The sequence below is a fragment of the Ornithorhynchus anatinus genome, chromosome 4 (genome assembly GCF_004115215.2).
Source record: "Ornithorhynchus anatinus isolate Pmale09 chromosome 4, mOrnAna1.pri.v4, whole genome shotgun sequence".
Classification (NCBI taxonomy): Eukaryota; Metazoa; Chordata; class Mammalia; order Monotremata; family Ornithorhynchidae; genus Ornithorhynchus; species Ornithorhynchus anatinus.
This window is the reverse complement of record NC_041731.1, coordinates 8,522,720-8,537,051: the sequence shown is the minus strand read 5'-3', so window position 1 is coordinate 8,537,051 and position 14,332 is coordinate 8,522,720. Positions and strand designations below refer to the sequence as shown.

At 65.9% G+C, this 14,332-nt stretch overlaps 1 protein-coding gene across 2 annotated transcripts; it reads right to left on the bottom strand.

Annotated features, from left to right (window-relative positions):
* Positions 1-6,141: 6,141 nt before the first annotated feature.
* PARP10 (poly(ADP-ribose) polymerase family member 10) lies at positions 6,142-13,474 on the bottom strand. Of its 2 annotated transcripts, XM_029062113.1 has the most exons (10): positions 13,269-13,474; positions 11,290-11,565; positions 10,937-11,176; positions 9,971-10,524; positions 9,638-9,850; positions 9,097-9,178; positions 8,138-8,887; positions 7,592-7,731; positions 6,987-7,161; positions 6,142-6,883 (listed from the first exon to the last, which is right to left on the bottom strand). In XM_029062113.1, exons 1-10 carry the CDS (start codon positions 13,426-13,428, stop codon positions 6,540-6,542), a joined length of 2,934 nt encoding a protein of 977 aa, XP_028917946.1. In that variant the 5' UTR covers positions 13,429-13,474; the 3' UTR covers positions 6,142-6,539. The 2 variants fall into 2 exon arrangements, with proteins under 2 accessions (XP_028917946.1, XP_028917945.1); XM_029062112.1 differs by having other exon boundaries at positions 9,638-10,524.
* Between the last annotated feature and the right edge of the window lie 858 nt (positions 13,475-14,332).

The window sequence follows — 14,332 nt, the reverse complement described above, 5'->3', positions numbered from 1 at the left end:
GGGAGGACAGCGGGGGAGGCCGTCATTCCGGGCCCCCCCCGCCCGCCCGCACCCCATCACCTCAGGGCCGCACACAAGTACACACCCCCGCCCCGGGGCCCACACACACACCCATCACCTCAGGGACACACACACGTACACACCCCCGCCCCGGGGCCCACACACACCCACATCACCTCAGGGGCACACACACACGTACACACACCCCACCCCATCACCTCGGGGGCACACACACACATCACCCCAAGTACACACACCCCCCCCAACACCTTAGGGACACACACACACACACACGTACACACCCCCCGCCCCAGGGCACACACACATCACCCCAGGGACACACACACACACACCCATCACCTCAGGGACACACACACCATCACGTCAGAGGCACACACATGTACACACCCCCACACCAGGGCACACACACACACATCACCTCAGGGACACACCCCCCCCCCCCCATCACCTCAGGAACACACACGTACACACACACCCCCACCCCATCACCTCAGGGGCACACACACGTCACCCCAAGTACCCACACATACGCACCCATCACGTCAGGGACACACACATCCACACCCATCATCTCAGGGACGTACACACACCCCCACACCCCGCCTCATCACCTTGCACACAGCCATCATCCCCTCAAGGGCGCGCACACACACATCACCCCAGGTACACACGTGACACACCCATCCCCTCAGGGGCGCAGACACACATCACCCCAGGTACACACATGCGCACACCCATCACCTCAGGCGCACACACACATCACCCCAGGGACATCCAAACACACATCTCAGGCGCGCACACACACCCCCGTCACCTTAAGATGGGCGCACACACACACACACACACATATACAACAGTGCTCGGCACCTAGTAAGCACTTAACAAATGCTATGATTCGTACGGACGGCCATCACGGCATGCACACACACACATCACCTCAGACACAGACAGCCATCACCTCAGAAGAACACGCACGCACGCACGCACACACGTCCTCGTCACCTCAACCAGGCAGGCACACAGACATCATCTGAGGCCTAGGCACGGAGCGGGCGGCACATAGCTGTGCCCACCTCCTTACATAAGAGCGCAGTAGGCCCAGGAGGGGGTGGAGGGGATCCTCCGGAAAGAGGCCCGAGCGGAGGTCCGGGGACGAGGCCCTCAACCCAGCACCGTCAGGGACACGCTCGCACCCCCGGGCCCCGGGACGCGGACCCCCTGCCCTCGACGGAGCCCCGACCCGGGAGGGGCCGGATGGAAACCGACCCACCGAGGCCCGGGCCGCCGCCACCGGGCCCGCGTCCCGGCCCTCGGGTCGCCGGGCCCCGCCGGCCTCCCTGGCCCGGCCTGCCCGCCCGTGTGCCCGGTGGCCGGGCCCGGCCAGACCCCGGGGGACCTCAATGGGCGAATTGTCCGCGGGGGAGGAGCGGGGGGCAGAGGGGAACGGGGCAGAGGCCCGTCACAATGGCAGCTGTGTTTCGGGGGCCGGCGGGGCCCGTAGCGTGCGGAGTCCAGCCGGGGAGCAAAGCCCCCGGGACTGCCCCCGGCCCTGGAGGGAGCGGCCTGCCGTCCCCCTTCTCCGACTGTCCCTCTGCCCTCCCCTACCCCCACGTCCCACTGCTCTCCTTCCCCCCGGGTCCCTCTGCTGTCCCCCCTCCCGTGTCCCCCCCGCTCTCCCCTCCCTCCCCCCTGTGTCCCCTTGCTCTCCCTCGCCCTGTTCTCTCCCCCCATCTCTCACCCTTCCTCCCCGCGTGGTCCCCCTCTCTCCTCCCCTCCTCCCGCCCCCGTGTCCCTCTGCTCTCCCCTCCTCCTCCCCCCCCGTGTCCCCCTGCTCTCCCCTCCTCCTCCCCCTCCTGTGTCCCCCGTTCTCCTCTTCTCCCCCCCCGTGTGCCCCTGCTCTCCCCTCCTCCCCCCCCCGTGTCCCCCTGCTCTCCCCCTCCATGTCCCCCACTCTCCCCCCCCGTGTCCCCCTGCTCTCCCCTCCTCCTCCCCCTCCCGTGTCCCCTTGCTCTCCCCTCCTTCCCCCCCGTGTCCCCCTGCTCTCCCCCTCCATGTCCCCCTGCTCTCCCCCTCCATGTCCCCCGCTCTCCCCCCCCCGTGTCCCCCCGCTCTCCCCCCCCCCCCCCCCCGGTGCGGCCCCGCCGTGGCCTCCTCCCCCTGTGGCCTGTCCGCCCCCCGGCCCCGCCCGCCGAGTCCCGCAGTGTCCGCAGTGCCAGGAAAGGGGCGGGCAGGGGCTGCCTCCGGGGCCACCGGCTTCCTGCCCACTCCCCGCGGCCGGGCCCGCATCCTGGACCCCCCCCCCGACCCCCGGTCGGTTCCGTCCCCCCCCCCCACCAGCCCTCCTCGGGCCACGGTACGTGCCTGGCGCGGCTCCCGGGTGCTGCGCGGTGCGCTGCGGGCGGCTGCAGCCCGACGGGTCCAGGGGGGCGGGCGCGCCACGCAGGGTGTGTGCGGCCGCAGCTCCGCCTCCCCGGAGGTGGGACGGGCCCCCGGCCGCTCTGCCTCCCTCCCCGCCCGGGACCCACGGACACGCGGGGAACTCACCCCGCTCGGCGCCCACGGCCATCCAACCGCGGCCCCCGGAACCCGCCGCCCACTTGGCCCATCCCCGCGACCTCCCCCCTCCGCCCCCCGCACACCCGAAATGGCACCGACGGGCCGAGGACAGACAGCCCGTTATTCATAATAATCATGGCATCCGTTAAGTCTCTGCCAAGCACCGTCCTAGGCGCCGGTGGAGATGCGAGGTCACCGCGTCGTCCCACGAGGGGCTCGCCGTCTTAATCCCCCTTTTACGGACGAGGCAACTGAGGCCCAGAGACGCGACTGGCCCAAAGTCACCCAGCCGACGAGTGGCCGAGCCGGGATTAGAACCCACGGCCTCTGACTCCTGAGTCTGGGCTCCTGCCGTTGAGCCACACTGCTTCTCTAATCTGTGCCCCCCCCCCCCCGCCCGGGGGAGAAGCGGCGTGACCCAGTGGCTGGAGCGTGGGCCTGGGAGTCCCAGGGACCCGGGTTCTAATTCCGGCTCCTTCGGTTGTGCGCCGGGCCACCTCGGCCGAGTCGCTGCGCTTCCCTGTGCCGCGCTTCCCTCATCTGTAAAATCAGGGATTAAGACTGTGAGCCTTATGTGGACGCCGATTGTGTCCAACCTTGTATCGACCCAGCATTTGGTAGAGGGCTTGGCACCTAGTAAGTGCTCATACCATTAAAAAATAAAAAAAGATGGTAGTCAAAGCTCTCCATCCCCTTGCCCCCTCCCTTCTCTCTTTCTACCGCCCACCCCGTACGCTCCGCACCCCTGCCGCCGCTCACCTCCTCACGGTCCCCCGTTGGCGCCCGTCCCGCCGTCGACCCCCGGCCCACGTCCTCCCCCTGTCCTGGAACGCCCTCCCTCCTCACCTCCGCCAAACTAACTCTCTTCCCTTCAGAGGAGAGCTCACCTCCTCCAAGAGGCCTTCCCAGACTGAGCCCCCCCCCCTTTCCCTCTGCTCCCCCTCTGCTCCCCCTTCCCCTCCCCTCCACGCTGTGCTCATTTGTCTATATTACCCTATTTATTTCCTTAATGAGGTGTACATCCCCTTGACTCTATTTATCTTGAGGATGATGTTGTCTTGTTTTGGTTTTGTTCTGTTTGGCTTTGCTGTCTGTCTCCGCCGTTTAGACTGGGAGCCCGTCACTGGGCAGGGATGGTCTCTCTTCTGTTGCCCAGTTGTACTATTCCAAGCGCTTAGTACAGAGCTCTGCGCCTAGTAAGCACTCAATAAATACTATCGAATGAATAAATGGATGATGAGTTGGCCGGTGTCCTTGGGATGGAGCGGGTAAAGGGGTCTTTGGTACTGGGGCCTGGAGACTTGCCCCCCAAGTCTCACCTCATCGATCGCCTATTAAAACCTAACCCGCTCTCTTTTACTTCTCTAATGCCGACCAATTCACTGTACTTTGATCTCGCCGCTGACCTCTTGCCCACATCCCGCCTCGGGCCTGGAAAGCCCTCCCTCTTCGTAGCCAACAGACAATTATTCTCCCTACCTTCAGTGCCGAATTGAAGGCCCATCTCCTCCAAGAGGCCTTCCCTGACTAAGCCCTCATTTCCTTCTCTCCCACTCTCTTCTGCATCACCCCCCCGACTTGCACCTTATGTACGTCTGTAATTTATTTATATCGTCTGTCTCCCCCTCTAGACCGAAAGCTCACCGTGGGCAGGGAGTGTGTCTGGTATATTGCCGTCGTACTCTCCCTGGCGCCTAGGACAGTGGTCTGCCCACAGTAAGCGCTCAATAAATACGATTGATCGATCGACTGGAGGGAGGCGGCGGTGTGGACTTGAGACGATACCTTCGGGAACCGGGACAGTGCTCTATTCGGCACTGAATAGAAGGAGAGGAGACAGGCAAGACCCAGCCCGGCAAAGCGGAAAGGAGGCTGAGGAGGTTTCCTGCAGGAACCCAGGCCCGGCGCCGGCACGTCGTGCCGGGACGTTAGGAAGACTCGTGCCACGGGTTTCAGCAGCAGCAGCAGTGGCCTCATCGATCGTTGGTATTTAACTGAGCCCTTGCTTCACGCAGAGCACTCTACTGAGCGCTTGGGCAAGTCTAACAGAGTTGCTAGTTGAGTTCGCTGCCCACAAGAAGCTTACAGCGTAGAGGTCGCTGGGTGAATGGGGGAGGGAGAAACAGTTACTAAATTACGGATAGTACAAAGAGCTGAGGGTGAGCGGGGGACCGTGAGCCGGGAGGCCTGGGTTCTAAATCCGCTCTGCCGCTTGCCTGCCGCCCGACCGTGGGCAGGTCACTTAACCGCCCCCTATATGTAGCGCTAACAGACATATCTGCGATAATTTATATTAATGTCTGTTTCCCCCTCTCGACCGTAAGGTCGTCGTGGGCGGGGAACGTGCTACCAACTCTGAAACAGCGAGCCCTCGATACGTACAACCGATCGATGGATCGATCGTCTTAAAGTCCTCCGTGTCCCGCTTCCCTCATCTGTAGAGATTCAATACCTGTTCTCCCTTCCCCTTAGACTTCGCACCCGAGGTGAGGCCGGGGACTGTGTCCGACCTGAAAACCCCGGCCTTTGACACGCGGTGGGCAAATATCACAGTCCCTGATAAGAGGAGAATTTATTAAAAGTGACAGAAACGCAGGCTGGGCAGAGATGCACGCCGGGAGCGGCGGTCACCTAACCCTTCTTCGTCCTCAAGCTTGGACCCTCAGCAACCAGGAGGCTTGGGGAGCTCGAGGGAGTTCAAGCGCTTGGCACAGTGCTCTGCGCCCGCTAAGCGCTCAATAAATAGCACGGAATAATGGGCGCCTATTAAACCCCATCCCAGGCGGTCACCTAACTCTTCTTCGTCCTCAAGCTTGGACCCTCAGCAACCAGGAGGCTTGGGGAGCTCGAGGGAGTTCAAGCGGTTGGCACAGTGCTCTGCACCCGCTAAGCGCTCAATAAATAGCACGGAATAATGGGCGCCTATTCAACCCCATCCCAGGTCTCTGCTGCCCCCTTGTGGCCATCTTCTAGTACTACAGGGAGGTGCTTCCCCTTTCATTCCCTCGATCGTATCTATTGAGCGCTTACTATGTGCGCGGCACTGTACTAAGCGCCTTGGAATGCCCAATTCGGCAACAGGGGGAGAGGATCCCTGCCGGCAACGGGTTCACAGTCTAAACAGCCTTCCACGTTAGGCGTAACCCCCAAACCTTCCCCTCCAACGCCCAGGCCCCCACTGGGCAATTAGGGGCTCATTTGAGTGATAATAACGATGGTATTTGTTAAGCGCTTACTATGTGCAGGGCACTGTTCTAAGCGCTGGAGTAGATGGAGGCAGGGCCCCGTCTCCCATCTTGGGCCCCGGGCCCAGGCCCTACTGTCCCAGGAACCTTCGGCAGGAGCAGCGTGGCTTAGGTGGAAAGAGCCCGGGCTCGGGTGTCGGAGGTCGTGCGTCCTAATCTCCGCTCTGCCGCTCCTCGGCTGGCGACCTCGGCGAGTCACTTCACGTCTCTGGGCCTCAGTCACCTCAGCTGTAAAATGGGGATGAAGACTGTGAGCGCCACCTGGGACAACCTGAATGACGCTGGATCTCCCCAGCGCTTAGAACAATGCTCGGCACGTAGACAGCGCTTCACAAACACCATCATTATTATCATTCCCCGATTGAGCCCTCCTTCCCTCTTCTCACACCCTCTTCTGCATCCCGCTGCAATGCTCCCTTGATCCAGTCGCCCTCCAAGCCCCCCAGCACTCACGTACGTATCTGTAATTTACTTATCTTCACATCCGTCTCCCCCCTCCAGACCGTAAGCCCGTCGTGGGCAGGGAAGGTGTCTGTGTATCGTTCTATCGGACTCTCCCGAGTGCTCAGTACAGTGCTCTGCACCCGTTAACGCGGCTGACCGACTGACCCCGGCCGGGCCGGCCCCATCCCCCAGCCGGCCTCGGAATCCCCTGCTCCCATTCCCGCTCCCAGAGGGGGCTCGGGCCCGCCGAGGGCGGCAGGCCCGGGGAGGCACCTAAGAAGCGGGGTCCGCTTCGGGACGGCCAGGCCCCGAGGGCGGGGAAGGCCGCCGCTGGCAGGTGATGAGGAAGGCGGGGCACCGCCTGGTGTCGTGGAAGATGACGAAGATGGAGGGTTGACGAGGGCAGTCGACCACGCTGTCGTAGCGGAGGGGGGCGTTCCCTGTCGCCCGGCGCAGGGGCGGTGCCCGTAGCCCCGGTTTGCCCGCCGTGTACTCGCCCGTCAGAACCCGGGCCACGAATACGGCCTTGTGTCCCTGAGCGTCGCAGGGCGAATACCGGTCCTGAACGGAGAGTCCCGCCTGCACCGCGAAGTACACGCCCTGCCCGTACAGAGCCGCTGGGGGAGGGAAGGGGGGCGGTCAGAGCCCCGGCCCGGCTCCCCACCACCGCCACCGCCCTCCTCGACCCGCCCACCGCCCCCAGACCCCAGGCCCCCTCACCATTGAGCCCACAGAAGTTGCGGCTGAACCCGTGCAGGCAGATCTCGGGCACGGCCTGGGCCGAGGTGCCGTGGTACAACGTCCGCTCCACGGGCCGGCGAGGGCACAGCCTCTCCAGCCGCTGCCGCTGCAGCTCGTACTGCCGTTGCAACAGGGGGTGCAGCAGGCGCTCCACCTGGGGAGTCCGGAGAGCGGGCAAGTCACCCCACCCCGGAACGACGGGCCCGGCTGCGGCCCCCACGGCCTCCCACCCCCAGCCCGGGGATCAACCCCGGTCCGCGGGAAGGGCCGACACCGAGGCCCGGGGAACGGCCGGCCCCCGGGTCACGCCAGCGCTAGGCCAGAGCGAGCCATGCCTCGCAGGATGCTCCACTCCAACCCCCGACGAGCCCCGCGCCGCCCCGTCTCTCAGGACCGGCTTTGAGAGAGCCGGTCCGGGCCCCGGGGGGGGGACGGCGCCCGCAGGCCGAGGAGCAGGATGCGGTGCGGGGGGGGACGGGGGCGACGGGAGAGGGGACGGCTAGAAAATGGGGGAGGGAAAAGCAGGGTGGGGAAGGGGGCACTGAGATCGGAAGTGGGGTGAGAAGGAGGGGGCCCGCGTTCACCTTGACGACGCGGATCTCGCGGACGTCATCCAGTGAACCATAGAAATCCCGGGTTATCTGCTGGAACTCCTCTCCACTCTCTTCCAGTGGCTCCAGCCTCACCTCCCCTTCTCCTACGTCCGCCGTGAGCAGCAGGCCAGCTAGAAGATAGGAGGCACACTAGAAAAGGGAGCCCCCTGGGCCCTGGTTTTAACCACCCCACAAACTCCGCTCCAGGAGAGTTTCTCCGGGGTCCGTTTTAATGGTGACGCTACTTCTTAAACGCTTACTACGGGCCGGGCGCCGTTCTGGACGCCGGGGTGGATTCGAGTCGATCCGATCGGACCGGTCCCTGACCCGCGTGGGGCTCGCGCTCTTAAAGCCCCTTTTTCCAGATGAGGGGATTGAGGCCCAGAGGAGCGAAGTGACTTGCCCCGGGCCAAGCAGCAGACGTGCGGCGGGGCCGGGATTAGAACCGTGCTCTATCCGCTAAGCCACGTGTACCCGAGGGCTACCTCGACCCCGTCGTCCCGACCCCCGTATCTTCTCTCCCGGGAGGTGACTCACCCGAGGGCCCGGCGGAACTCGGGTACGGAGATGGGGAGGGGGCATCCCGGCTCGGGGCCTGGGCCAAGGCCCGGGGCAGATCGAGCCCCAGGTGGGCGGCGAGGCGGCGGGCGGCCCGGGCCGGTTGCGGGCCGAAGCCGCGGAGAGTGGCCACGTCCCCGCTCAGGGCGACGCTGACCCCGTAGTGCCGCTCCAGGCGGGCGAAGAGCCCCTCGGGCAGAGCCTGCGGCTCCACGCCCACCACGACCTCCTGGCTCAGGTGGGCCTTCAGGGCCTCCTCCAGCGCCGCCTCCAGCTCCCCCAGATCCTGTTCGAAGGCAACGTGGACGAGGAGCCGTCCCAGGGCGGGGTCCCGCTCCGCGCCCCTCACCTCCAAAAGGGAGAGGGCCAGCGCCCGCTCCAAGTCCTCCTGCTCCCGCTCCTGTGGCTCCAGGGACCGCTGCAGGGCCAGGAGCAGGGCCGCCTCTTCGTCCAGGTTCTGCTCTCTCCGAAACGAGGCCAGAGACTGTTGCCTGGCCTCAGCCAGGGCCCGCTCCGCTGCCTCGTCTTCCGCTTCCCCATCCTCCTCCTTCTCTCCCGGAGCCCCCCGGCCCGGGTGCGCCAACGGCTCCGGGGGCTGATCTGTTCGGCACCGCTCCTCCTCCACCTCCGGCTTCGCCGCCCACCGTGGGGGCCGAGTGGCAAGGGCCTCCTCCTCCTCCTCCTCCTCCCCCGGTCCTTCCAGGACGGCCAGCAGGGCCTTGATCTCCTCTGGACAAGCGACAGGAGGGGAGGGAGGAAGAGGGACGAGAGGGAGAAGAAAGGGGTGGGAAGAGGAACGTGGAGAAGGAAAGGGTCGTTGCCCGGGGTGTAGGGCGGGGCGTGGGGGAAGCGTAGAGAAGTTGGGGGTTGGGGCACCGGGAAGGGTGGGGATCGGGATGAGGAAGGTGGCGGCCAACCCACTCCACCCGAGCCAGTACCCAAGCAGTCGGGATCCCCAACCCCGGCGTTCCGGGGCAGGCCGTCCGGGGTCCGTCCGAGGGGTGGCTCCAGAGGCTCCAGCTGTGAGTCGGACGGAGGCGGGGCTCAGCGACGGGGTGCCCGGCTGCCACGGCTCCCTCGCCCCCAAACCCGGGCCCACCGAGCCAGCCCCTTGGAGTCCCCGGGGGGCGGGAGGGGGTCCGGGGTTCACGTCTCCCTGTCCAGCGTGCCATCTCTGAGCTACTCCTTTAGGGGCCTGGGCCCTCCCTGCCCTCTCCCATCCCACTCCCCCTACCCAGCCATGCCCATCCAGAGAAATCTGTCGGGGGCGGGGGTGGCTAGTGAGGTTGCGGTCTGGAGGCCCTGGAGGGGTTCTGGGGGTTCACCCACAGAGGTTCAGGGGGCGCGCCCCCGCCCAATAAGGCGCCAGAGCCGAGCGAGTGCAGGACGGGGTCCGGGCTGCCGGAGAGCGAGAGCTGACGGGGCACGGGACTCAGAGGCCTAGAGAGGAGGGGAATCAAAGGGCCGGAGGGTCAGTACCTCAGCGTCCGGGGGGCTCCAGGTCAGCCGCTCGGTCCCGATGGCGCACTGAAAACAAACCTCCAGATCCCGCAGAAGGGTCTGGCCCTCCGTGCTCAGCAAGAACCGGGCGCTGCCCGGAAGGGTCAGGGGCAGCGTCTGGCACCCAACGCTGCCCAGCAGGCTCTGCAGGAACTCCTCGGCCGCCCGGCACGCTCGGGCCTCTCCGCTGAGCTGGGAGGGGAGAGTCGGGGGGAACGAGGGTGAATGGAAACCGGGGGCATAGGGGAAGGGGCAGTGGGGGAGGGACGGTCCTAGGCGGGAGAGGGAGGGGACAAGCGGGGAGTCGCTCACCCGGAAGCCAGCGACGTCGGAGGCGTCGAGGGGGCAGAGGACGACGTCCCGGAGGCCGGTGAGCAGGTCCTGGTGATGGAGCTGCAGATAGCGCAGGGCACCCGGCTCCATGGGCACCAGGACCTCCGCCGGCTCCAGGGGCTCCTCGGGGACCACCGCTTCGGCCAGCCCCACCGGCGCTTCCTGGGGCAGGGGTTCTGGCTGGGGCTCGGTCAGAAGCTCTGAGAGGGCCCCGGCCGGGCTCTCGGGTGTCCCCTTCGGACCCACCGACACCGGAGGCCCCGGGAGCGGCAACGCGTCCACCGGTCCCGGGGGGCCCATCGCGGCCGGGCTCCCCGGGGCGGGCCCACCGGCCACCGCGGGGCTCCGCGGAGCCTCCTGTCCCCGGGTCACCCTCCGCCCCTCGAGGTCCGAGTTCTCCGGTTCCGCCGGTCCACTCTCCTGACTCTCCGGGGCTCCGTCCTTATCATCGGGCTCCAGAAAGTCGTAGTGGGGGGTCACGCCCAGCTCCGAGCCCTGGAGCCGGTGACTCTTCTGTAGCACTCGCTCCGCCACTGTGGGGAGGGGAAGCTGTCGGTCAGTCAGTCGTACCTACTGCGCGCTTACTGGGTGCAGAACGCTGTATTAGACACTCGGAAAACCGTTGCAGGGGGTGGCCACGGGCCGTGGGGACGAGGACGCGGAGGGGAACGAAGGCTGCGGGCTCAGAGTTTTCATAGGCACACCATGGGCTGCTGCGGCGCCTCTCATCAGTAGTAATCATCATCATCATCATCATCATCGTGGTATTTGTTAAGTGCTTACTCTGTGCCGGACATTGTTCTAAGCGCTGGAGCAGATACAAGCTAATCGGGCTAGACACAGTCCCTGTCCCCCACGGGGCTCCCAGTCTTAATCTGCGGGGAGAGACAGAGGTGAGCGATGGGACCGAAACCCCCTCCTTCTTTCCCGCCTTCTCCCGCTCACCATCCCAGTGCCGGAAGGAGACAACGATGCCCTGCTGCCCGGGCAGCGGCCGCAGGCCCTCCAGGGGGCCACCCCCGCTGCGTCGTGTGCTCTCGAAATAGAGTTCCAACAGCTCCGTGTCGAGGGTGCCGCCGTCCAGCGGCTGCACCCGCACCGCCAGGGGCCGGGGCACCCACGCCACCGTCACCGGGGCACCTGCCAGGGGTCGCCGGCTCGCCCGCGCTACCAGGTCGTCGAACTCTGGAGGGGAGACGAGAGGGGAGAGTTGGGGGCGAGGAAGGAAGGCCCCACTCCCATCCCGCGAACGCCTCTCCCTCCACCTTCCCGCCTGCCCCGCCAAAGACACCCCTTACCCGTGTCCAGCAGCGGGACGGGCAGCTGCACCAGGGCCTGGTCGGGGCAGGGGCCGGGGAAGACCACGCAGGGCTCGCGGTCCCGCCCGGCGTGCCCGGGGTCGGAACTGCCCCCGCCCAGGAGGGCCTCCACGTACAGCTCCAGCAGGTCGGGCGCGGTGCCGGGCTCCAGCCCCTGCAGCAGCAGCCGTCGCGGGTCTCGGGGGGCACCGGGGCGGAGGACCAGGGAGACGCCCTGCAGAACGTGATCGTCCCGGGAGAGCACGCGGGCTGCAGCTGGAAGAGGGGAGGGGCTGGCTTAGAGAATAATAATAACAACGGTACTTGTCGAGTGCTCACTCTGTGCCAAGCACGGTAATAATAATAACGTTGGCATATTTTAAGCGCTTACTATGTGCCAAGCACTGTTCTAAGCGCTGGGAGGGATACAAGGCGATCAGGTTGTCCCCTGTGGGGCTCACAGTCTTCATCTCCATTCGACAGATGAGGTAACCGAGGCACAGAGAAGTGAAGTGACTTGCCCCAAGTCACACAGCTCATCAGTGGTGGAGCCGGAATTAGAACCCACCACCTCTGACTCCCAAGCCCGGACTCTTTCCACCGAGCCACGCTGCCGCTCTAAACACTGGGATCCGGACAAGGTCGGAAACAGTCCCCCGTGGGGCTCGCGGTCTTAATCCCCATTTTCCAGATGAGGTAACTGAGGCCCAGAGCAGTAAAGTGTCTTGCCCGAGGCCACACGGCAGGCATGTGGCAGAGCCGGCATTAGAACCCAGGTCCTTCCGACCTCCAGGCCCGGGCTCTATCCACCAGGCCACACCGCTTCTAGCGACTAGAGAAGTCAGGCCTGGCTCTCCTGCTGTCCCCACACCTGGCTGGGCCCCCACCTCCAGTTCGGCTCCCCCTAAGCCGGCCTGGCTCCCCCCTGCCCTCCCCAGCCTGGCAGAGGGAAGTGGGTCTGGGGGAGGCAGCGGGGAGCCAGGCCGGGCCTGGTCTGGGGGGCAAGCGGCGGTCGGTCCAGCGGGCATCGGAGGGTCTGGGGGAGGCAATGGGGGGCCAGGCCGGGTCCGGTAGATGGGGGCAAGCGGCGGTGGGTTCGGAGGGCATCGGAGGGTCTGGGGGAGGCGGCAGGGAGGCAGGATGGGAGGAGGGGGATGCAGCAGTTGGTCCAGCGGGCACCGGAGGGTCCGGGGGAGGCGGCGGGGGGCCAGGCCGGGTCTGGTAGCTGGGGGCAAGCGGCGGTTGGTCGAGGGGCATCGCAGGGTGTGGGGGAGGCGGCAGGGAGGCAGGATGGGAGGAGGGGGATGCAGCAGTTGGTCCAGCGGGCACCGGAGGGTCCGGGGGAGGCGGCGGGGGGCCAGGCCGGGTCTGGTAGCTGGGGGCAAGCGGCGGTTGGTCGAGGGGGCATCGCAGGGTGTGGGGGAGGCGGCAGGGAGGCAGGATGGGAGGAGGGGGATGCAGCAGTTGGTCCAGCGGGCACCGGAGGGTCCGGGGGAGGCGGCGGGGGGCCAGGCCGGGTCTGGTAGCTGGGGGCAAGCGGCGGTTGGTCGAGGGGGCATCGCAGGGTGTCGGGGAGGCGGCAGGGAGGCAGGATGGGAGGAGGGGGATGCAGCAGTTGGTCCAGCGGGCACCGGAGGGTCCGGGGGAGGCGGCGGGGGGCCAGGCCGGGTCTGGTAGCTGGGGGCAAGCGGCGGTTGGTCGAGGGGGCATCGCAGGGTGTCGGGGAGGCGGCAGGGAGGCAGGATGGGAGGAGGGGGATGCAGCAGTTGGTCCAGCGGGCACCGGAGGGTCCGGGGGAGGCGGCGGGGGGCCAGGCCGGGTCTGGTAGCTGGGGGCAAGCGGCGGTTGGTCGAGGGGGCATCGCAGGGTGTCGGGGAGGCGGCAGGGAGGCAGGATGGGAGGAGGGGGTGCAGCTGTTGGTGTGGCGGGCAGCGGGGGGTGGCGAGGCCCCCGGGGGGCGGGTCCGGGCCCCTACTGACCCTCCGGGTCCCGGAAGCTGAGCGTGGCCCCGGGCCCTCGGCGCCGCCAGCCCCGCAGCGGGCCCCCGCCCGACCGCCTCCGGCTCTCGAAGTAGAGGAGCAGCAGCTCGTCCGGGAGGTCGAGGGGCAGGGCCCGCACCTCTACCTCCGACCCCCACATCCTGCGGGACGGATCCCCCGCCCGCTATACCAGAAATGAAAGCGAAATTCAAAGGGACAACGGACCGGGGGGGGCGGGGAGGGGCGGGGCCGGGGAGGGGGCGGGGCCCTGCTGGACAGCATCAATCAATGATGGGAGGGAGGGAGGGAGGGAGGGATGGATGGTTGGAGGGAGGGAGGGAGGGATTGATAGATGGATAATAATGTTGGCATTGTTTAAGCGCTTACTATGTGCAGAGCACTGTTCTAACCGCTGGGGTAGATACCGGGCAATCAGGTTGTCCCACATGAGGCTCACAGTTAAGCCCCATTTTGCAGATGAGGTAACTGAGCCCCAGAGAAGTGAATTCACTCGCCCAAAGTCACACAGCTGACAAGCGGTGGAGTCGGGATTAGAACCCATGACCCCTGACTCCCAAACCCGCGGTCTTTCCACTGAGCCACGCTGCTTCTCGTAGATCGATAGAATCGTAGATATCTACACATCGTTAATAAAATAGAGTCATAAATAATATAGGCAAATATAGACGAGTGCTGTGGGGAGGGGAAGGGGGGAGAGGGAGGGAGTCGGGGCGATGGGGAGGGGAGCAGGGGCGGAGGGAAAGGGAGGGCTCGGTCTGGGAAGGCCTCCTGGAGGAGGTGAGCTCTCGGTAGGGCTCCGAAGAGGGGAAGAGAGTTAGATTGGAGGATTTGAGGAGGGAAGGCTTTCCAGGCCAGAGGTAGGACGTGGGCCGGGGGTCGACGGCGGGACAGGCGCGAACGGGGGACCGTGAGGAGGTGAGCGGTGGCAGGGGAGCGGAGTGGACGGGGTGGGCGGTAGAAAGAGAGAAGGGAGGTGAGGTAGGAGGGGGGCAAGGGGATAGACAGCTCTGAAGCCGAGGGTGAGGAGTTTTTGTTTCATCCGA

Bases quoted from the DNA above. Each gene is read 5' to 3' on its own strand.
- PARP10 (XM_029062112.1), bottom strand. From the start codon at position 13,428: ATGTGGGGGTCGGAGGTAGAGGTGCGGGCCCTGCCCCTCGACCTCCCG. The intron at 11,177-11,289 runs GTAAGGGGTGTC...TCTCCCCTCCAG, and splicing joins CGTCCCGCTGCTGGACACGG to AGTTCGACGACCTGGTAGCG. The intron at 10,525-10,936 runs GTGAGCGGGAGA...CCCTCCCCACAG, and splicing joins CTCCTTCCGGCACTGGGATG to TGGCGGAGCGAGTGCTACAG.